The 24,043-nt window shown below is 43.2% G+C and overlaps 2 protein-coding genes across 2 annotated transcripts; one reads left to right on the top strand and one right to left on the bottom strand.

Moving 5' to 3' along the window:
- The first annotated feature begins 12,268 nt into the window (after window positions 1-12,268).
- Window positions 12,269-17,856, top strand: slc35g2a (solute carrier family 35 member G2a). Its single transcript, XM_034111857.2, has 2 exons — window positions 12,269-12,560; window positions 16,291-17,856. Exon 2 carries the CDS (start codon window positions 16,317-16,319, stop codon window positions 17,670-17,672), a length of 1,356 nt encoding a protein of 451 aa, XP_033967748.1. The 5' UTR covers window positions 12,269-12,560; window positions 16,291-16,316; the 3' UTR covers window positions 17,673-17,856.
- A 2,026-nt stretch (window positions 17,857-19,882) lies between these two features.
- On the bottom strand, window positions 19,883-21,610 carry LOC117468057 (uncharacterized). Its single transcript, XM_034112015.2, has 2 exons — window positions 21,390-21,610; window positions 19,883-20,659 (listed from the first exon to the last, which is right to left on the bottom strand). Exons 1-2 carry the CDS (start codon window positions 21,523-21,525, stop codon window positions 20,061-20,063), a joined length of 735 nt encoding a protein of 244 aa, XP_033967906.1. The 5' UTR covers window positions 21,526-21,610; the 3' UTR covers window positions 19,883-20,060.
- Between the last annotated feature and the right edge of the window lie 2,433 nt (window positions 21,611-24,043).

The raw sequence follows: 24,043 nt of genomic DNA, 5'->3' as shown, positions 1-24,043 counted from the left end.
AGCCACTCCTGGTCCTTTCATCAGACGGGAAGCAAAGGAACGAGCAAGACCCATTGCTGGTATGATAAAAACCTGGTACTAAGCACATAGGCATCTTGTTAAAGTTATCTTATCTTAGCCAGCGCCATATATATAGATTATATCTATATGGCGCTGATCTTAGCTATCTCTTAGTGGAGGAAAACAATTGTGACATCACTTACGCGACTCTGGGATTTGTAGTCTTTCTAGTTGCGTATTTTTCATAGACTTATATTTCAACAGTTTTATGACAAACTGTAACTTTTTTGACATGGAAATTATTTTTTAAGATTGACAAATCATGTGTAATTCGGGCGGGGGAGGGCGTCAGAGGTGCTTTGAAAACACACTCATTTGACGTATTGAAAGTTATGCAGTGAAGGTCTGCTTTATTTATCTCGTCTGTGAACTTTGTGCCCATGTTTTTAATAAATGCCCACGTCGGGTTATATTTTTGGACGTTCTGCCTCTGCCTCCTTGCTTGGTCTGGGCCGCTCGACGATCAGCTTCACATTTGGTGTCAGAAGTGGGATTTGACCAAGTAAGGAGGTGAAAATTACGAGAGGGAAGAAGAGGGACCAAAGAGAGGAACTGCGGCTGGGGGTGGCTGTGCCTGGAACAGACCAGGGGGCCACGGCTGTTGAGGCAGCAGGAGACGAGAGACAAGCAGCAGGAGACGAGAGACAAGCAGGAGGAGCAGCGTTTGCAGGTCGAGGAGGCGGACCCGGACCCACGAAGAATCGACAGAGCCTGGGTCGTGCTGGACGCGGACCGGCGCGGATCCTTGTGGCTGCAGGATGTGGAGAAAGAGAACCGCAGGATTGAGGCTGTGAACTTTGTGCCCATGTTTTTAATAAATGCCCACGTCGGGTTATATTTTTGGACGTTCTGCCTCTGCCTCCTTGCTTGGTCTGGGCCGCTCAACGGTCAGCTTCACAGTTACACAAGCCAAAACATCATTATGACATCATAAAGTGGCCAAAATCTGATCAGGTTTTTATAAATGGATCAGGACAAAAAGAGAGAAAATCTTTGTTCCCGAAACTTTCAGAATCTCTTTACACAGAGGGGACACATGTTGATGTAGAAGAGACATGAAGAAGAGGGGACACATGTTGATGTAGAAGAGACATGAAGAAGAGGGGACACATGTTGATGTAGAAGAGACATGAAGAAGAGGGGACACATGTTGATGTAGAAGAGACATGAAGAAGTGGATTTTGCATAATAGGTGACCTTTAAAGCTTTTCACCCTTCCTTTGAGCCAACATCCTCAACATGAACTATCAAATACATCCTGTAGACACTTGCACTGTTGTTAATCTGTCTTAAACCCACCCAGTGTTGAGCTCATGAAGGCATTTCTTTCTGACTACACCTTACTTTTGAGGTATGCACTGCAGTGTTGAGTTACACACTGTAACCAGTAGACGTCCACATATCTGCATCGTCTGGATCCATAGCCTTTCCCCAGTATTGAGAGCTAAAACTGTGGTTACACACACACAAACACGGCCATGCACGAAAGACCAGGCATAACGCAATAAATCAAAGCATCCACCATAATATAAAAACTTTTCCAGAGGCTGTAACCATGACAACAGAGTCTGTCTGGCACCATCATCAGCGTAGCAAATAACCCTTTTATATGCAGTAGTGTCAATGTAATTGCAGGTTACATCACTCAAAAAGTGACAAACATCTAAATCTGTGGGCAAACAGGGAAGGGCGTCAGAGGTGCTTTGAAAACACACTCATTTGACGTATTGAAAGTCATGCAGTGAAAGTCTGCTTTATTTATCTCGTCTCTGGGGCTGTTGACTTGCAATGAGGCATTACGTGGTTGTTCTACGTCTGTTCTATTTGTAATACTCTGACCTTGCTCGCAGCGTTTTCACTACATATATATTTGTTTATGTTTTTCTCTCAACCTCTCTGACACCCCGTCTCTGACTCTCTCCACATGTCTCACCCCCTGTTTGCTCTCCCTCGCCTTCCTCTCCCTACCTTTACTTGCAACCTGTAACACAACATTATTATTATTTTTTAAATGACCTCTTTCCACTGGCTTTTAATACTTCCCCCTTCTTCTCCAGTAGGACTCAGATGAGGGTGTTGCACTTTTTCTTTGTACATGTGATGTTTCGGTGTTGTTGTTTTTTGTTTTGTTTCTTTCCGTTAACTGTCAAGTGGGACCAAAGTACTTTTTGTAGTAAGTTTTCGTGTTCCTCTTATTTTCCTATGATACTGTGTGAATATGAAAATATGAATTTCCATTTATTTTGTGTTTTTTTTAGAAAGGGGCAGGTACTGTAATATAAGAGTATTTTCTTCTCCCTGCTCCTTTTCGGTCAATGGTGTGTTAATAGAGACATGTTTTGTAAACAATTATTATACATTAAGTTGAACGGTTTATTCCCATTTCGCCCCTTTCCCATTTCGCCCCCTGTCCCATGCAGCCCTTGCCGACTTCATGCAATGCTTCATGGGATGCATCATTAGATTTATAAACTCTAACCCTAACCCTAAAACCCACGACCAAGCAAAACAAGTATCATTTCTTACGTGGCCTAATGTAAAAAAGGGGCGAAGGGGCGTGTTAGTGTATTCTAGAACCCTGAAGGCAGGAGAGACTGAAAGGAGTCAAGGGAAGCTTATAAAAGTTAACAGCATTTAATTACACAAAATATGCGGTGGTGTACAAAATGAAATGTGCGAGTGGAGGCGCTCTCCTCATCCGACCGGTCAGTCCAGGTCAGCAGGTAGAAGAGGTCAATTATTGGCTTGCTCTTCCTGTTGTCATCTGAGGTCTTCTCCTATTGGCCGGCGTCGTCGGGGGGCGGGTCCAATGCAATTCCTGCCTTTTTCTGTTGTTAAATTACATCATGAAGAATTTTCAGAATAAAAGTATTAAGTTAATAGTTAGTGAACTTCAGGTTTTTCAGAATAAAACTGATTTAAATTAAATAGTGTATTTAATTAAAATTACGCCATATCAACATTGATTTTAATTTCTAACAGGCGCAATGGAGAAGGGGCGAAATGGGAAGGAGCGAAACGGGAAGGGGCGAAATGGGAAGACACCACCATGAACGGAACAAATACAAATGAAATGAATTATGTATGAGAGGTGGATGCTATTATCAGCGTCACAGTCTATCACAACTCCACTTTGTGAACCAGACAGTCATCGTCCGTCACGCCCGCCTCCCACACTGGAACACACGCAGATGGTAGTGAACATAGCCAAGGTTTTTATTTGTCTTCTGTGTGTCAAGCACCAGCAGCCGAGGCTCTCAATTTTCCTTTCATATCCTCAACATATCCCCTTCTTCATCTCTACAGAGATTTTGATACCACTCTACAATAAGACTACCCTTATAAAGGGTTTACGAATAGTTTGTAATTCATTTATTAATTAGGTTGTGAACACTTTATAAATCATTAATAAGCTTTTATAAGACATGAGATAAACAGGGCAACTGTGACCGGTTGCTTGCCAAATAGTGAGCCCACATTTATCTGTACTGCTAAGTCTTATATTGGCTATTTAGCGTACTTATTATTATTTATTTATTTATTTTTATTTAATTTATTTATTATATAAACTGTAGCATATCCCTCTGAAAGATGGACGTATATAAAACAGGAAGTTACGTTAAGACATGTATACAATTGCAATGAAAGTAACAAAAACAATGCCATCTCCTTTTCAGGTTCAAAGAACACACATTTGTTATTTATAAAAACTCTTCATATTGCAAATACATTTTTTAATCAGGAAGGGAAGACGGACATGGATATGACCCATGGGATTTGCAATATCGCAATATATCGTATCGCAATACTTATAGCATATCGTAGAATCGCAATACTATCGTATCGTGGCTTAAAGGTGGGGTATGTAATTTATTTCAGAAACACTTTTTGTTATATTCCATGGAATGCTCTTAACATCCCGATAGCAATGAATATCTGAAGTGCTTTGACAATAAATACATAAAAAAATGTCTTCTGTGGAAGCCGTGGCGCTGTAAAAAGCACGACCAATCATCTGAGCCGGCTCGGCTAAAGTAACTGGATGGCCTACCTGCCTGTCAAACTTATCTCGTGCCCTCATTGGTCATGTGCGCGGTCGTGTGTGTTGGAGGAGGGGCTCTGGAAGGAAGTGGCAGATTTCCTCCGGTTGTGTATTTTCAAATTCGAGCGCACTCGAGCTGGTTTCTCCAAAATTACCTACCCCACCTTTAAAGGAATGGTCCACTCATTAGATAATTAATCAAAACTTCAGTATTTAGTGAAACGTTATGTTTAAACCATACCCTGAAGAAATCAGCGATATTCCCTGGTAAATAATGATTTTATAGCTCTTTTTTATCAAGACCTGTATATTCCGTCTGGCCGCCGCCATGTTTGCCATTTTCAGTAGTCACGTGATGGTCGTGACGTCATCCATGCGTTCACTTTGTCAACACACGGAAACATGGTGGAGTATTTCAGTTCGGACTCGTCAGCAGAGGAACAAGTTTTGACCAATGTGAAGAGATTGGATGGGGGAATTCAGCCATACATATCAGTATGACAATACGACACCCTCTGTCCTAAGACCCTCACATCGTACAAGGAAAAACTTCCGAAGAAAACCCACAGTTTAAAGGGAACATGGGAGAAACCTCAGGGAGAGCAACAGAGGAGGGATCCCTCTCCCAGGACGGACAGACGTGCAATAGATGCCGTGTGTAAATTGAAAAGATAATACATTTGCAACATAGGTAGTCCAAATGTTTGGAAATGCATGTGTGTATAATGGGAAGATGATATAAGATACTATATGTATGCATGTAGTACCACCCTTGCTAGCGATTCCCTCTCTAGTTTAGCATACTCAGCTTCGTTGTCCCTGGCCATAGAATCACGATTTTATGGGGCCGGAAAAACTGGGGGGAAATACACACTAGTCGGTACTACGCTATATGGAAAGGCCACCAAAAACTGTCCTGGCCTGGACGCTAAAGGACGTTAAAACGGGGCTAGCCGCTGCAATGGAAATGCGCTATAACATACCTTATTCTTACTCCGAGCACTACTTCTGCTCCTCCGTCGCTTCACACTTGCAGAGGGCGATTTCTCTACTGGCCGAACTGGTGTCCTGGTCGGTGATGACACCAGAAAGACCGATGGTACTGCATCTCCATTGAGTAATGGTTGTTCTTTAAATCCCATGTTATGTTTGATCATACTCTCAGAGTAGTCGTCCGGAAATGTGAAATGTTCGCTGCATACATGAGCCTGTAAATCTCTCGGTTCGGGCCGGCCACATTTCGCTAGCCACTGCCTCCGAATGTACTTCTTATGCTTACCTTTTGGCAACAGATGGAACCGAGCATTCCGTGGATTGTTCCTATCAGAATTGTGGCAATATTTCGCGATACAGTGAGGCATATTTGAAGAGAGAAACTACAGTAAATAACATGGAGATCAACGTGTCTTCGAAAACCAAACGCATGGATTACGTCACGTCCGGGAAATGGCGGCGCCCACAGTGTTGATGTTATTTCGGTATATAATCAGTTTAAAATCATTGATAATGTCATCGGATTAAAAAAAAAAAAGGGGGACTGGTCTGTTTTATCGGATGATAATTATTAAAAAATGAGTGTCATGAGCATACCATTCCTTTAAGTATCGCGATATTATCGTATCGTGGGGAGACTGGTGACCCCTAAGGCTTAGTCATCTTGCCAAATAGTGAGCCTGTGTTGATGTATGAAAACAATGTTAGAACTGGTTTATAAATGGTTTTTAATGATTAAGTGTTTACAACCTAATTCATAACCTAATTATAAACCCCTTATGAATCCTAGTCTTATTTTAAAGTAGTGACACCTTTTCGTTTTAAATCCCTCGTTCCTCCCCTGCAGAGACCCGGTGATGAATGTGTCCTGTCTGAGGCTGCGGTTCACTTATTTCTGCTCTCATCAGCTCCTGCTGTAATGAGAACATGCGGTTAGTCATCCAAGGACCAGAGCTTTGAATTATGATGTTTATAGTTCACAAGAACACTGAACGCCCAAAACAGACCGTTTTAATGACCCTGCGACAGTGAGAGGAATACTAATTGATGCTCGATGGAAATGAGTCAATACGTCCGTTTCCCTTCATTACAGAAATCACAGACAGTTGATGAAACTGTGAAAATGCAAATGCCCATGAATGGTATTATGTGACTGACAGACTGAGATTCATCACACCTCCTGCGTCAAAAAAGGGTGGAATTGGCAGAGAAACTATACCCAGCCCACTGTACTAATGTGAGAATAAGTGAGAAACAGACATAGTGTGTGTTTGAGATTGAGGAAGAATGATTAAAGGGGCCCTATTATGCTTCTTTCCTGTAGTTATAGGTTTTTGTGCATTCTGCAAAGGCTAACATCTCAAATCCCTGCCTGAAACGCCTCCATTGGACTCTGTGTTTACTTCATAGTAACATCACAATGTAACACTTGTGCTCCTATTGGCTAGGTACTGGCTCTGGTTTCAGACAGAGGGTGAAAGAGATGGCAGTATGTGAAAAATAAAGAGCTTTTTGAACATTAAAGCATGAAGACATGTCACGGTAGAGGCCAGAAATACACATATGAACCTGAAAGTGAGCAGAGTATGGCCCCTTTAAGAATACAGATGCAGCAGACAGTGAAAGATACTCAAAGAAAAACCCAGGTTTAACTGCAACTTCAACTTACTCTATAATTCATTTCATCGTGCCAAGAGATGCAGCGAGGGAGACAAGCCTCTGGATTCTGCTTCTCACATGCGCTTGAATTTATTTGAAAACCTCTCTGCCTCTCTCTACCCATCCATCGTCCCCCTCGTCTCTCCAGTCTCCACTACATCTCCTCAGACCCCCCCCCCCCCACCCCACTGTCAGCTCATCTCTGCTGCCTTTAGCATATTCTCATCACAGCATGTCACCAACTCCTCCTTGCAGTCTGGATATGATGAACCTATTACCAAAAAGCCGGCCTGCACAGTAGTGGATGGGATTTAAAAAGCGCCCTAAATAGATGGGTCCGATGCACTCTTATTCACTGTAACCATGGAAACACTAGATATTCCCCCTTATCCTCAGAGACATATAAAGCAATTGTATGGGTGATAAAAGAGAGAAAGAAAGAAACATACGCAGTCAGTTGAATTCTCGACCACAGTTCATTTCTTCGAGCGAGGCCACCATAAAAATAGCCTGAGGGAAAATACGTGTTCTATTAGTGCTCAATTCGACCATATTGAACTCATTTTCAACGGCCAATTTTGGCAGCATTTCCAGGACAATTATGTGAGAGCATCAGCCGCGTTGTGTTGAATAAATAAACAGTATAAATGTACAGTCTGGCGTCGTTGATTTACACAGTGCTGTTCAAGATTTTTAAGGAGAACGAGGCTCACGAGAATAACACCCAATTCTGTTTTCGGAAAGAGCAAGGTCGTTTTTTGTAGCTGCATCTGAAAAAATAGCCAAATTAAAATCCATTATTCCTGTTGTAATACAGCATGTTCCAACTAGACATCAGATCTTGAACGCATCTTTGCATGGCAATACATTGCTGGCAGATAATGGGTTTCAAATGGGGATTCATTTAATTAACATAATAACATGTGTTGACTATTGATTGAATTGCAGATCTTAAGTTTCAGCCGCAGTGCAAAATGTTTAATAATTTAACTGTCATGTCTGCGTTTTTTCCTGTTAGTCTTTGTGTGATCCTTCACTGTCTTCACGGGGAAGAGTTCTGTTTGTACATTAGCCTTGAAATAAAGGTATTTTCTGTTTAAATCTGCAATTGGGTCCTGCCTTCTTCACTCAACCCTGACATTAACAACTTACAGTAAAGCAGCACTTATCAATATTTTTATGTCAGCGATGTCAAAATGAACTCTTTGATTTTGTTGTATGGCTTTACTATTTGTATTTACGATGTCTTTTGAGCTATTTTAGGGTGTCAATCCTTAAAAACCCCAACTTCCTGCTCAGTGCCAAACAGTAGAAGTAAGCTACTCGCAACATAGGAAAGAATATAGCAGCTAAGTAGACAGAAAACTCCCCACATTTGTTATAAAAGGCTAAACCAGAGCTTGAAGGGGAATGTATATTAGACTTACATTTGTCTGGTGGCCGGAGACATCATTCCAAATAGATACTAACATTGCTTTGTGTCTGCCTAATGTGTAATTAGGCAAATGTTCGCTTGCTGCTGCAGTTGCCTAATTACAACAGTCAATACTAGATAAACGTCAACAGCGCAGATTAAATATAATTGTTTCCAAGTTTAGAACCGTTCTGTTGACAGAGATAACTACTTTGACATACCCTCATCCCTGAAGGGGTAATTAGAGAAATCACCAAGTGTAATTAGTTAGGCAAGGAAACCTGCCCACTCTCTCATTTAGAGACACCGCAGATATCTCAAAAGAAAAACATGCAGTGCAGAGACAGGTTGTTCCAGGAAGTGTTGCTGGTATTAATTAGTCCAGTCTAACAACAGTGAACCCTGCGGCATTTGGCAAAGGTTAATACAGCTGGAGACGGGGCACACGAGCGCTACGGTGGAAAGAATGTCATAGCTATTACTGTCAGTTTGCAATAAGATGAAAGTGTGGGGGATGTTTGTGAGTCAAACCCTGTCGATGTCTGCGTCATTAAATCCCCTCTCACCTTCACTGCTTTTACCCTTACATTGCATGAATACAAGTATGTGGTCAGGCACAGAAAGATTAAATTGTGTAATTGTTAACATATTGTTGACACTTACATGTTTCTATAACTCATCTTTAGGCGTTCCACAAGATGTTTCTTCCATTGATTAATCTGGGATGCCCATAGAGCGGTGCAGGGATGACGTATTTGTGTAGGCCGACCCGGAAGTAAGCTGCATGGGTTCCCTCGATAAAAAGCAACGGGATTTCTCCATTGGATTTTGGAATATTGTATAAAATAAGATGTGTGGAAAACGAACCTGTTTCATAAATGCACGTTTTGTTCTGCCGGATAATCTCCACATGTCTACCCTACTTTTATAATGTTATAATCATAAATCTAATCGCTAGAAGCAAAATGCTAACGTTATGCTATAAACGAACTACAGCCGACTACAGCAGGGTCGCACGACTTCACCGTCACGACAACTTAAGATCAATATTCAAAAATACAGATTCAAAAAGTAGAAGCTTTTGTTTGAACAGTTTTCAGGAGGCAGGGACTTGCTTTCAAGCAGAACAGGGCAAACAACCTTAGCGGGAGTGTTTACGTGTTCGGTGTAATGACGTACAACGGCCTTGACAACTTCCGTAGTCCTATTCAGCCACTTGGTAACAACCATCGTTTTTCAGACACGTAAGCTCTTCAGAAACCACCAGTTTGGTCACTGCGGATGTATTTAATGTTGTAGAACAAAACGTGATCCGTCTCTTAAATGTGTGTCAACCACAGACCTTATTTCAAGCTATGTTCCAAAGTCCTATGGAGAAATCCCATTGGCTCTGAGACGAGGGAACAGGAAGTGGTAAAATGCTAACTCACTTCCGGGTTTTAGGACTCGTCACTGCACCACTCTATGGTGTCGGACTTTAAGGCTTGGCTTCCAGTCGTTGTTTTATTTTAAGTCAGGGCTCTGCGCAGGACCGTCAAGTTGTTCCACACCAAAGGGTAAAAAAAAAATACATTTCTTTATGGTTTTGTCATGTTGAAACAAGAAAGACTCCACAAAGTTGGAAGCACTGTAATGTCTGAAAAAGCATGTGTGTATGTTATATCATAACAATTATCTTAAAGGTCCCCTATTATACTGTTGTTCATCAATATAAAGGCCTCAGATACAAAACATGTCTTTGAAGTGTTTGGCTCCAAACAGATCATTGCAGCATCCCATAATCCCCTCTGTTTCAGCCCTGTGAATGGATCTGGCCCTTCCTACATCCAGGACATGGTTAAACTGTACACCCCAGCACCATAGGCGGCGCGTGAGGCTCAGGTTTGGGAAGGCTAACTTACCTGACGCTGCCCGCCTCCGGCGTCTATAGAAAAGAGATCAACTCAGTGTGCGGAGTTTAAATCTCTCAAGTCATATTACAGGAGAAAGGAAATACAGTTTAAACTGCCGTATGCAGAGAAGACGCCGACGTGTCGCACTTATCATTCATATTACATCATCAATGAGATCATCGATCATATAATATCATAATATATCATATATTTCCCTATCTGAGTCAGCTGAGCCGTATCTGGCCGTGCATCACTCACAGCGTCACATACTGTATGCAGAAGTATTATTTTAAGCAACACATTAGGTTGACGAAACACTCGAGACAAATGTAATTAAAGTCAGATCCACTCGTGTCTTAGACGGGGCAGTGATATCATAAACCTGTTACGCTTTCAAACACTCGGTAGGCCTAGTTATTTTTTAACCAGTTGTTCTGTATTCACCTTGCAGCAACTCTGTGGCTTGTATCTTCGATTATATGTTTAAATCATGGATGTTTAAAGCTCATATTTGTCTAATATTAGTTTACTTTTCATTAATGAAGTATGACGCTGCGCTGTCAGTACACTTGTCCCCGTTTGTGATTGGTCAAATGTAGCTAACCCCGCCCCTTTCACGTGAACGCGCTCTCAGCTGGAGAGAGAAACCCTGGCTTGATTTACCGAGTTGATAACCAGCGTCGTAGGACCGCTTAGCGAGATCTCGTTTGTTAGTTTGTTGTTGTTAGTTTGTTTGTTACTCAAACGTATCCAGGGTATGTTGAACTGGCTTCGTAGTACAGGGTACAGGTGTCTAGCAGCGCTAATGTCAAAGACACAGACATTATCCATTATATTTGTATTTTACCAGGATGCAGGACACAAATATTTGGGAAGGCTTACCCCCTAAACGCACCAGGAGCTTCTGCGCTGCGTTACGGCCGCGCCGCGCAAAGATCGCGGCCACTCTAGTCAATCGCTAGGCTCGAAGCGTCCCAGAAGTTCCTCGCCGCAAGGAATTTCTAAAATATAGGATGAATCCTATTTTTGACGCAGCACGGCGCGGCGCAGGCAGGAAGTGATGAAAATCACCTTGTTGTCTGCTTTGCTGGTTGACGGGGAGCACCCAAAACCGGCTCCTTCTCCTCCCCCCCACCACCGTCTTTCAAGTAGGAGAATACATGCCAGCGTTCTCCTCCGGTTTACAGGCACTGTAAATTATATATATATATATATATATACAATAATTATGATGATGAATGCATATTTTTTTACCACTAAAATACAGCAACACATCTTTGATTCATGTCGTTTATAACTGGAATATTACAATTATTATTAACTGTGTCTGTAGTCTACAACACAACAACATAGGAAATAACAACAATAAACACGATTTAAACAGACACAAACATAAACCATTTAACTACGTAGCCTACTACTTGTAGAAGTACAAATGTCCAGGAAATATTCCAAAATCAACAACAACTGCAAGGCTGCACACACGACGCTCCGCTTCCGCAACGTTTTGAAACGCGCCTGGTGGGTTAGGTCGCAGGAGGAGGTCGCAGGAGGAGGTCGCAGCGTGGCGCAGACGCAGCGCAGCGTGGCGCAGACGCAGCGCAGACGCAGCGCAGACGCTCCTGGTGCGTTTAGGGGGTTAGCCTTCCCTAGCCTACAGTACCCGCCGCCCCTGCCCAGCGCGTGCACTCCGCTCTGCATCAGCCAAACAGCTCGCTGCACCCGCACTGCGAGGGGGACCCAAGTTCCCATCAGCAAAAACACGTGGGTTTTTCATAATAGGTGACCTTTAATTAAACACATTAAGGAGAAATGTTTGCATTTTTTTTACCATTAGGGCACAGGAGAATCTTGTCTGAAGTTTTAAACATTGGTCCCTAAGATGAAGTAGAAATGCAGAACCTGGTTTACATTTGGTAGCTTAATGTTGCATATTACCAAACTCATTTGCAATAAATAAGAGTACTTTGCATCATAGCAACATAAAAAAGAAGAGAGAGGGAAAAAACAATCTAATTATTGGTCTTACATCAGACACAGAAGTAAAGTATATTCAATGAGGTAAAAGCACTCACGAGGTTCATCATTACAAGTAGGGGATGACAGATAACATGCAATGATACATGCTGGTGCTCAGTGGATATCACGCATGCTCAGACGTTATGATTAGCCCTCCCTCCTCTCCCCCCTTTCTCTCCATCTCTCTTTCTTGATCAAGCTGAGGAGCAGCATCTGTATCGGTGCTCAGAACGTGATGGACGAGCAGCAGGACGCCATAAAACACGCGTCTCCCCCCCGCAGAGAGCAGTGAGCTGGCCGGCCTGAGGCGCGTGTCGCGGTGCCCTTGAGGAGACTATCGATTGTCGCAGGAGAAAGAAGAGGGGAGCAGCAGAGGAAGGAGAAGAACATATGGCCAATAATGGGTGATGCAGCTTTGGAGATGCTCGGTAAATGACTGAGGCTGACCGAGAGTGAAGTTCAACCTTCCGCTCGAAAGCAGGTGAGTTGAGATAAAGGAGGATTTTTTTTTTTTAAACATAGGCTATAAATAACCCACACGTAGGTTCATCGATTGAACGACCTAATGCAATATCACGGGATTACAGCGGGTTTCTAATTGGGAAGGACTCAACCGGGATCATTGATTGTGCTCCCGTATGCCAATGTGAGCGTGAGCGAGCGCGCGCTTATGTCCATTCAAGATTTCGTCATGGGTTACGGATCGGGCTGTCACTGTAGAATAAACAATCAGACATGCAGACATGCTGTCGGTGGACGCTTAAAAAGACCCTCAGTGTGACGGGGGCCATTACACGTGCATGTGCAGGTGTCATGTAGTCAGGGACTAGCAGCTATTTGCTGTTGTATGCATGATGTAAATGACAATTTAATTGGATCTAAACTGTATGTGTGTGTGTGTGTGTGTGTGTGTGTGTGTGTGTGTGTGTGTGTGTGTGTGTGTGTGTGTGTGTGTGTGTGTGTGTGTGTGTGTGTGTGTGTGTGTGTGTGTGTGTGTGTGTGTGTGTGTGTGTGTGTGTGTGTGTGTGTGTGTGTGTGTGTGTGTGCCCTCAGGGGCGCTTTACTGAGGAACCTTGATAACCTTGACATAACATCTCCCTCATACAGACGCCTACTGTTTAAAACACATCACATGCCACGCACACACGTGCACACGCACACCTAGCCTACTATATGGACCTTCAAAAGGATATATGATGCACATATTAGCTCTAGTCAGTCTCACTTGAGAAAAGTAAACAACCACACAATGTTTTTAGACGTTTTGGCAGTATAGGATTTCTAAAGAGAATTGCCTTCAAACAGCCCAATACTATTTTCGTTTCAATTCAGATATAGAAGAAGATACATGTAAATAGAAGGTGGACAGTGTGCAGGTTTTTTTTAAGGTTGTGTAAGGTGTGAACAAGCTTTTGAGAGCAGCAGAGTGGAAGCAGCAGCAGCAGCAGCATTGCAGAGGCGAGCTGCATCAATCCTGATCAGGAAATACTACGACTGAGAGGAGTCCGACTGGAACATCCTGGCCTCTTTACGCTCTTTGTGTTTTTACAGAGCCGCAGATCGGGTGTCCTCTAACCTTTGGTGCTATAAACGACTAGATCCTCTGAAATGTCATCTATGCATTCATTTTATTCAGCGAGCTGTGAAGTTTGACACGTTTTCCATTCAGCCCTGATTCATGCTTCATTTTAGCGTAGAGCAAATGTTCCTTTCAAATTAAATTCATTAAAAAAAAGCACAATTTCCCTGAAACACATACTGTAATAATTCCTGAGCTCTATAGCAGCACTCACAGCATGACCCTTCTGTGTAATTTATAACAGCGCAATTCAGGCTGATTCGAGGAGGGACTCCACACCTCTTCCAGGCCACTAATTCAAAGCTTTCCCCGTTTCCTTCCAAATCAAAACTGCACCACCAACGATGTGCGAAACAGCAGTGAGCTGCCACAACCACCTGCTTTCTGCTCTGCCTGCTGTCATACTTTGATAATCTTCTCCTCTAGTACCATCATGGCCTCGACTTTAGCGATGTGTGTAAAACTATTGGATATGTTGCAGTGAAATAGACATCCATTTCCCCTTTAGGATGAGTTGTAATCACTTGTGTAATCCCTTAACTTGTAATTGTTTGCCATCATCAGTTCAGAGTTCAATACTTTGTAAACAAAAACCTTCCAAACTCATTTTATTATCCATTTATACCATCAGCCTCAGCCGTACTTTGTATTAATAATCTAACTTAAAGGTGGGGTAGGTACATTTGAGAAACCGGCTCGAGATCGCTAGAATTTGAAAATACACAACCGGAGAAAATCTGCCACTTCCTTACAGAGCCCCTCCTCCATCACACACGAACGCGCACATGACCAATGAGGGCACGGGATAAGTGTGTGCCCCGATGGAAGGCTGACAGGCAGGTAGGCCATCCAGTTACTTTAGCCGGGCCGGCTCAGATGATTGGTCGTGCTTTTTACAGCGCCACGGCTTCCAGAGATGACATTTTTCATGGATATTTTGTCAAAGCACTTCAGATTTTTATTGCTATCGGGATGTTAAGAGCATTCCATGGAATATAACAAAAAGTGTATCTCGAGCCGGTTTCTCAAACTTACCTACCCCACCTTTAAAGTGCACACAAATGATAGGGATAGGTTATTCATGGGAACAGATGATAGGTGAGTAGTATGGTAGTTATAGTAAGTGAACATACCTGCATCAGCATGTTAGCATTGCCATTGTGAACATGTTAGATTGATTATGTAGATACAGGTATACCAAGATAATAACTGAGCGCTATGCTTCATGTGCCTTTGCATGAATAAAGATTGTGCAATCTGGAAGTATTCCCCTTTCCCAGAGAAACCCGTGGACTGCTGAGTGTGTTACAACCTGAAATGCAGCAGTGGGTGTGTGCGCCGTACAGCACCTGCATAGCCGTATTACTCTGCTGCAGAAAGCTATTACTACATCAGTTAAAAGTTAGTCATCCGTGGAGCAGGACCTTGAAGGGAAAAGTTAAAGAGATGGAGACATGAATTACAGAAGGGGAGGGAGATTAAGGAGGAGGAGGTATTAGATTAGACATAATTTAATTGTCTAATTAATTGCTATTTATTTAAAAACTGACATATCTAATGTTTTGACAGGCTGAACATTTCAATAACAGTTCTTCTTCTTCCTCTTATACTCCTTGCCTAAATATACAGCCTCTGGCAAGAGACAAGGGGATACATTGGAAGAGAAAGAGAGAGATAACAGACAAATGAGGCAGGAAGCACTTGCTTACGTAACCGACATTGCAAACAGTCTCTATCAACCCTTGAAGATCATGTTATCCATTAAGACTAAGAGTGTGATAATGTTGTTTTCCTTCCATTATGGCTCTGCATGATTCTGCTAATATTAAAGTGGACCTATCATGCTATATTTGAATAATATATTGTAGGGCCATACCTATATAAAACATGTCTGTGAAGTTTTTTTTCAAAATACCAAACAGATCATGCATTTTAGCCATGCCTCATTTCGCTCTATTTGCTCTATTCCAGCCCTGTCTTCACAAGGGCTGATTCTGTGGCAAATGAGCTGCAGCTGAGGGGGGGCGAGGCACGAGCGTCATGTTACCATGCGGTTACCATGCGGTTACTATGCTGTTACCATGCTGTTACCATGCTGTTACCATGCTGTTACCATGCCACGCAACCTCTCATTCCCCTGATAGGTGGAGAGTTGCCCATATAAGCGGAGCACCCCATTTCTGACGTCAGAACAATTTCAAATAATAATCAGCTCCGTTGCAGCCCCGTTTTTAGAGATTTGGGTATGGAGGAAAAGAGAGAGGGTTGTGTTTTCTGACACTTGGTGAGTTCCCTGACACACCGGGGACACATATTCATGTCTAAAAGATGACAAAAATGCGTTTTTCATGATAGGTCCCCTTTACCTTAATGTGAACTCTCGTTAAGCAGAAAAAAACAATTAAAACTGGTGATGGGCAGAGCTTACGTACAATCTGTGCCAAACACGCATGCACATGGTGAGATGTGAGTCACTGCTATTATTATCCTGGATATTAAAGATATATAAGATATGATGCTGCAACCCAGAGAGGGACAGCGTGAGGGAGAAAGCGGAGAGAGGATTTGCAGGAGTTTAAAATATATCCTGTATGTATGTGGCTCTAAAAGTGTCCTTCCCCCTTCCTCGCAGGTGCCTGCCGTCACTGCAGCTTTGAAATGGAGTCCACTCACCTCCTGAACACCTCCAAGAAGAGAGTAAAGATCCACCCTCACACCGTCACTGCCAAATACGCCACGCAGGCCCCTTACTCCCCTCAACCCGGAGTACACACACACTTCCCTCAACCGGGGGACGAGGGCTACGATGACGCTCCGTCTTTCGAGGACTTTGGCTCCTTCCTGGAAGAGACGTCAGACAAGAAGCAGCTGACGGAGAGCAGGAAGTGGCGTCTGACTTTGTTCGGCTCCAAAGAAAAGGAAACGGCTAACAAGCTTCAAACTCTCGGGGGAGCAGAGGGGAGTGAGGGGGGAGCCAGAGCAGCAAAGGCTTCTGGGAAAGGCGTAGGGGAGCAGCTGGCCAGTTTCGGGGAGGCGTCTGTGTCTGCGTCCCGGCTCACCTGGGTGGGACTGCTAGGTGCGGCGCTGGCTCACGGATGTTTGATTGTTCTGACCCGCCTGGCCTCCGAACGCTTCAGCCTCGGCCCCCTGTTTCTGCTTTTGGTTAGATCCATCGTGCAGCTGGTCTCAGTGGCGGTCCCGCTGCACAGGGGGGAGAACCTGTTCGGACCACAGGGCTACCGTCTCCGCCTGCTGTGTTACGGCGTGGCCTACTCTCTCTCCCTCTGCTGCGCCTACGCCTCCCTCACCTTCGTTTCTCCCGGAGACGGCACCACGACCTGGCGCCTGGCGACCACGGCGCTGTCGGCGATCCTGGCCTTCCTGCTCCTGGAGGAGAGGCTGGGATTGGCTGATGGCATCACCATAGCGGCAGGACTCTGTGGTTTGGGGCTAGTCTTACTTCCCACGGCAGACGAGAGCAATTCAGATTCACAGACTGACCCGGTGAAGTTCTGGCGGGGTGCGTTCGGATGGTCTCTCTCGGCTCTTGCGGGGCTGTGGATGGCTCTGGCTCTGGTGGGGTACCGCTCCCTGAAGGAGAGGGTGGGCGTGGGCACAGCTCTGTTCACAGTGAGCTGGACAGGCTGCCTGCTCGCCCCGACCTCCTTGTTTCTGCTTCAGGAGGGCTGGTCCTGGCCCATGAGTGCTGAAGCCTGGGGCCTGGTGCTGGGCCTGGCTGCCTGCTCGGTCGCAGCCTTCCTGGGGATGACGCACGCCCTCACCCGGCTCCACCCGTCGCTGGTGTCCGCCTCTCAGAGTCTGGAGGTACCTGTGGCCATGCTGCTGCATCTGGCCGTGCTGCCTTTGGCTCCCACCGCGCCGGAGGTGGTCGGGAACGTGATGGTCATCCTCAGCGTCGGTTGGCTGGTGGCGATAAAGCTGCTCCCGGCTCGTGGGGGAGGGCGGCGTCAAAGGGAGGAGTATGAGGAGATTCTGGACTCACCCATCAAATAGACATCTCTTCTCACCTATCTCTCACCTTCTCCCCCTCCTTCATGAGATGCAATCAAGTGTAAATAAGAGACTGCTAAATGTTTATTGGAGCTTAATCTATTTTGTATTGTCCTCGTTGCTTTTGAGAAGTGCCAATATTGTGTTGTGTGTTATAGTGACTATGTGACGTGAAATTAAAACTCTCTGATGAACACAATGCACTTTGCCATCAGTCCGTCACCTCCCGATGTGTGTGTGTGTGTGTGTGTGTGTGTGTGTGTGTGTGTGTGTGTGTGTGTGTGTGTGTGTGTGTGTGTGTGTGTGTGTGTGTGTGTGTGTGTGTGTGTGTGTGTGTGTGTGTGTGTGTGTGTGTGTGTGTGTGTGTGTGTGTGTGTGTGTTCCTGTTGTACGCGTAATATATTGGCTATATTTCACAACACTATAATGTCAATCAGTTTAACCAGCCAGCTGAGGTTTGGCCAAGTACAGACAACATCTATTTAGAGGCTGGCAAGGAAGAGAAAACACAGGAGATGGGAGGCAAGAGAGAGAAGCAAGGCACATAATCAGAGCGAAGATAAATGGGGGGAGAGGGAGGGAAGATGATGGGATTGGCATACAGATAAGAAGCCGGAGAGAAAGGAGAGATGGCAGATGACAGAGATGAAAAAGGAGGAAGCCAGACCAGAAAGGGGGGCTGACGTTGGTTGGGTTTTGTGCTGCTTCTGGACAGCTGGAAGATAGAAACATGTGTGGGGAACAGTCATTACGTCTGACAACTACCTGTCAGACACAGAAGCAATGTCATTCTTGTTTCCCCGGCCTCTTCTCTATTTTTCATCAGCAGTAACCCCTGCCTTCTTTCTCTTTGCTAAAAAATGAATGAGAGGAAATGACTAAGCCTCCATTCACTAAAATCCTCACACAAACTGCACAGATGGAGACTGCTCATGAACACAATTGCCCCCACATTGAACAGAAAAGTGTGTGTGTGCATGCTGGGTATGAGTATGAAACAGGTTAGTTGGAAGTCTTGACACGAAATAGCTACTATCCTTGTTACTGCATCTTGTTAGGTGTGACATTTAAGAAAAAGGCCTGAAAAAACCCCATCAGATTGAGCCCATATTTCTCCGCCCAGCTTCACATTTATAAGGAAACACACACACACACACACACACACACACACACACACACACACACACACACACACACACACACACACACACACACACACACACACACACACACACACACGGTTGTAAGCCTTTCATTAATGAATATACTGGAGTGATGTCAGTGCGCTAGCCAAATTAAAATCACATAAGGCACAAAAGCCTCGTTCTTTTTCCATTTTTCCAAGTTGTGAAATGTATGCATTCAGTCACACAATTTGCAGGTGTTATAATTTACTTGAATAATATGTAATGCTAGTCATTACTATTTAAGACCTCTCCATCTACCACATGTATCTGACTGCTGTAACTAGTAAATCTGCAGGTTCAAATCTGACGTAAAAAACCTATGACCAGTTTATAAATGTCAAATTAGCACTTTCCTACTAAATAATATGATCACATATAGGTTAATAAACCTGTAGACCTGTCTTCCCCCTCAGTTTTAAGCAATTTATTTCCTCCTTTTGCTGCTTTCTCCCAGCATTCTGCCCATTTCCTCTCTAGTGCTAATTAAAAAAAAGAACGCTTTAAAAATGAATGAAGAGGTGATCTGGGACCAGCGACCACCACACAGAAACTGTAAAAATGCATAGCAAGAACCTCCAGTCTGCAAAAAGTTATAACACTGTGTGTGTGTGTGTGTGTGTGTGTGTGTGTGTGTGTGTGTGTGTGTGTGTGTGTGTGTGTGTGTGTGTGTGTGTGTGTGTGTGTGTGTGTTGTGCCAGGAATAGCTTTGGCAGGGTTTCACAAATCATAAACACCCTGCATTGTAAATGGTGGTTTCTTTGCATTCAGACACTCTTAAACCAACTAATGAGAGGAAGACAAGCCCTGTATTGAAGACAATCCAACACATCTGCGGTTGTCGGTATCTACAGAAACCGCCACATCTACACAAACATTGAGACAGTGGTGTAAACTCTGGCACGTGCATAAAAAGAATAAAACACTGACAAATAAAGTGTGGGCAAAAGTGTTCTAAAACTGACTGTGTGGGAGGAGGGAGGAAACCTTTCCATGAGGCCGATTAGATTGTTTAATTAGCTTTTATTCTTTATTGTAAACCCACTACATTTATGGTACATTTAGATTCATTGTCATCAGACGAAAACAAGCTTACATAACTAAAATCCCCTTTAAAAAGAACATTAAAGAACAAGCATGTGCAAAAGCATTACCACTGGAGTGTCCCCAGTCTTATTTTGTAATTTCGTTTCCCCCCCTGGGCCAATCATGTGTCCCCTCTTTCCTTCCTCAGTGATCCCGCCCGCTCGATCACGCTGTTCAGCTGCAGGTGAACCTTCTGAAGCTCTGTTGCTATGGCAACCAGGGCCCTTTCCATTGTGGCCGTGTCCATTGGTGGAGTAACTTCCTGCTCTTGCACTCCTGATGTGAATGGCTTTATCCCCAGGCCAAATGCTAATCCCCCTAAACCCCCGGGTCTCGGTGTCGGTTGGCTTCTATTTTCCTCAAGTCGCTTCAACCGGGCATTACCGTCATGGCCGATGTGCATGAGCTGGTGCAAGGTATCGTTTAACCTCCTCTCCCTCTCTTCTTCCTCACTGTGGAGTTTCAGCAAGCCATGTTGGAGCTTGACACTCGCCTGATCAGCTTGTGCCTTGCATGCTGACTCCAGGCTGGGTCTGCACTGATGACATGTCCCCTTAGCCAGTTTGTCCACCTGGGTCCTGAGAGACGCCATTCCTCCACAGCATTGCTCCAGAGACTCCAGCAACATGTTCTGCCTCATTTGGGAGTCTTCCAGAGCGATGAAGAGCTTGTCCCAGCGGGAGAAACCTGCATGCTGGCATGGTGTATCTGGAGTTTCTCCTGAACAACAACAACAACAACAACAGGGATGCATCAGTTATACAGTCCCATAATATAACAAGCATGTTATAGCACTTTATAACAAGAAAAAATATCTGTATTCCTTTTAAACACGAATATAGAGTACATTTTATGTCAGGTTTCAGATCATTTCAACTTTAGTCACAATGCAAGTTCAAACAAAGCTAAGGAAAGGGGTGTTAAATACTTTTAAATGGGATGAGTAACATCGCTTGTAGAAATAAAACCATTTTAATTTAGCACTGCATTTAACTTTTTGTTACTTATTACATAATGTAATATAAAAAAAAAAATTCCTTTGCATCTAAAATCAAATCAACCCCGAACATGACATCAGATTTTTTGTAGTTGATATGAGAGCGCAAAATGTGTTTAGCATTAAAGGTTTTCACATAAATAACATACAATAGTCTCTTCTATAAAGGCTTAAGATGGTATCTGCATAAAAATGTACAAGACAATGTGGTGATTTAATAAAAAAAGTATTTTTGTGATAAAAATAGGACCAAGGATAGACCCTTGCGGGACACCGTTACTTACATTCAAAGCTAATAAATCAAAGTGTGTTTAAAAATTCTTATTCAAAGCACATTATTTTATTTTATGAATTAAATCATGCATGGAAGCCGAGGACAAATTATTCATACTGAGCCATCTGTTGAAACAAGCAGAGAGAGAAATTTGACAAAAGGACACAAACAAAACTCACCCTCTTGCTTATCCTGAGAGATTTCGTTGTCGTAGCTTTCTGCGAAGTTCCCTTCAAACTCAACTTCATTCACACACAAGGATGCACCAATAAAGCCAAGCACACACAGCACACGCCACATCCCGAACACATGCATGATGAAGCCCTGAATGTGAAGTGTATATATCAGATGTGTTCGTCACCCAGTTTCTCCCCCTTCACTAAATGTACAGCCCTTTACACTGAGCCAACTGTGGCTGCTGCTGACTTATAAACTCAGAAGGAGGGAAGTGAAGGAGGGTGGGACGGAGGAGGGGGATGCTGTGGAGGTTGGGTGAGTAATGCTTCAGTGGAGGTAATATGTCAAATGTCAACCGAGTGGGAAATAAGGGGCATTATGAGGAAAGAGAGGCAGCTTTACAGTGACACAGGGAAAGCTCGGGGGGGATGAAGAGAGACAAGGAAACAGAAAAAGTAGATCAACAGGGAGAAAGAAAAGACCCACCACCAGACAGAACGAAAAACTGCTTTATTACTGTCTTTTAAGCAAGGCTGTTAAACATTTTTTAGTAGAAATAGTAATTCCCCTCCACTGTACAGCCTTACTTTATTTAGCTTATGCTGGATAAAGTTAGCTAAAGGTACCAAACTTTAGATAGATGCTGTGATTGATATGACAGGGTCAGTTCGCTGAATTAATGACTTTTCTACACTACGATAACAGTATGTTTTATGATTTTATATTATCCTCAAATTGTCACGTAGGGCTGCTGTTCAACATAACATCTCACCCAGAAAACTATTACAAAAACACAATACATCTTTTTCTTTACATATATTTGTTGTCCCCATATCATTTAATATTTGGGCATTTATTAAATCAGTCACCATTCAACCATGTTGTAATTGTACAATAGATGATTGCCCTATAAAATGCAGTTGCAGCTCCTACTTGGAGAATAGAAATTGTATAAATAAGACGGAGAAACTGAATTGGAACAAAATATATAATTGTTTTAAAATGAAAACGGCACAGATGAAAAAAATACTTGGGGAGTAGTAGAAGTAAAAGACAAAACTACTATTCAATACTTGAAGCTAACCTATAGAGAAACACAATCTATGTTATATGAAATTAACCCTTATATCAATGGCCAAGATCTAATGACTTATAGGTCCTTTTTATTTATGGAGAGAAGCCAATTTGTTGCATTTCACAGTCCTTCACAGCAGTGGCGGTTCTAGACCAATTTGACTGGGGGGCCACTGGGGGGCCAGTTATTGTCTGAGGGGGGCACAATAAATGCAGGACGAAAAAGAGAACTAGACAGTATGAAGTAATTGCGCATACGAAAACAATGCAATACAGTTATTGGTATTTGTTTCAGTACACTTATTTATTTCAGATAGATCTTATAGTTATTACTCATTTCATTTCATTTCAAACCTTTATTTAACCAGATTGGTCCCATTGAGATCATAGATCTCTTTTTCAAGGGAGACCTGCAATTACTGTTAGCTTCAGCTTAAGTTATAGTGTAATGTTTGCACTAACACCATATTTATATAAAAATAAAGGCAATGAACAGTTACATCTCTACTTTACATAAGGGTGTCTGCACAATCTCACCTTACAGCAACAAAATCCTGCGGTTTATGGCAAACCGAGTACCAGAAAATATATATTTAAAAACATTTTTTTTTTTAAAAATGTCATTGTTAGGGGGCCACAGGGAGGTCAGAGGTCAGTGTTAGGGGGGCACTGGCCCCCCTGGCCCCCCCTAAAACCGCCCCTGCTTCACAGTCAGAGTTTACATGATGTCCGTAAGACATTTAAATCCACACACTCTCTCTAGGTCTGCCTGCCTTCTCAACCTTTAACTGATGAGTCAGAGTCCCTCCCTGCACATCAACACCAGAGCCCTTAAGCAAAATAAAAATAAATGGAAAATTGCAGACTCTGGATTGTTATTTAAACTCGCAAAAAGAAGTATGTTTTTACCATTTTAAATTACATTTTGTTGCCAAGCAACTCTGGAAAATGTTTTTATTTTGTATTTTGTTGCCTGGTTACCTGGTCGATATTCAACAATTTAGAATTAAGAGTTATTGAATTCTCAGTGAGGCCAAATGACCTTTTCCTTCCTTATAGACGAAGCGCTCTGGTAAACAGGTGTTGGTGTTAAGTATAAGAAGGACGTGTCAAGGTTAGAGGAAATGCCTCGACCTTCTCTCTGCAGACCTCCAGACTGACTTCCCCCTGCGGATGTCAGCCTGTCTGCAGTAACTATGTTTGTTTTACCTGTTTGGCTGGTTGTAATTGGAACAGAGGGACTTATTATTCTAGTGGAAACTGGCAGGTTTGTCTCAGGAAAAGAGAGCACCTGCAGAGGAAGTAGTGGCATAAAGAGAGTTGGAGAGAGAGAGGATAGTGAGGAAAGTTAGATTTTTTATTTTCCCGTGGCAGCAAAAGTACCTCACTCTCACTCCAGTGTGTGCAGTTCCCTGGCTCACTTCCATAGAATACAATAATTAGGAGAAATAAGGAAACCAGGAAATGCAATAATTCCCCTTAGGAAAGCAAGACATTTATATAAAACCCAGTGTATGCATGTCAGAAACAGTTGGTGATATCATCCTGTTCTCACTGGTCTCAATGTTTTGTATTTAGGTCA

This window comes from Pseudochaenichthys georgianus, chromosome 22, assembly GCF_902827115.2.
Source record: "Pseudochaenichthys georgianus chromosome 22, fPseGeo1.2, whole genome shotgun sequence".
Taxonomy (NCBI): Eukaryota; Metazoa; Chordata; class Actinopteri; order Perciformes; family Channichthyidae; genus Pseudochaenichthys; species Pseudochaenichthys georgianus.
Note: the sequence above shows the minus strand (reverse complement) of the source record. Positions and strands in the feature narration are given on the sequence as shown.

What these genes read in the sequence shown, in the direction of transcription:
- slc35g2a (XM_034111857.2), top strand. Translation starts at nt 16,317, where the DNA reads ATGGAGTCCACTCACCTCCTGAACACCTCCAAGAAGAGAGTAAAGATC.
- LOC117468057 (XM_034112015.2), bottom strand. Translation starts at nt 21,525, where the DNA reads ATGCATGTGTTCGGGATGTGGCGTGTGCTGTGTGTGCTTGGCTTTATT. An exon ending in CTCTCAGGATAAGCAAGAGG is followed by an intron (nt 20,660 to 21,389) that starts GTGAGTTTTGTT and finishes GTTGTTGTTCAG; the next exon opens with GAGAAACTCCAGATACACCA.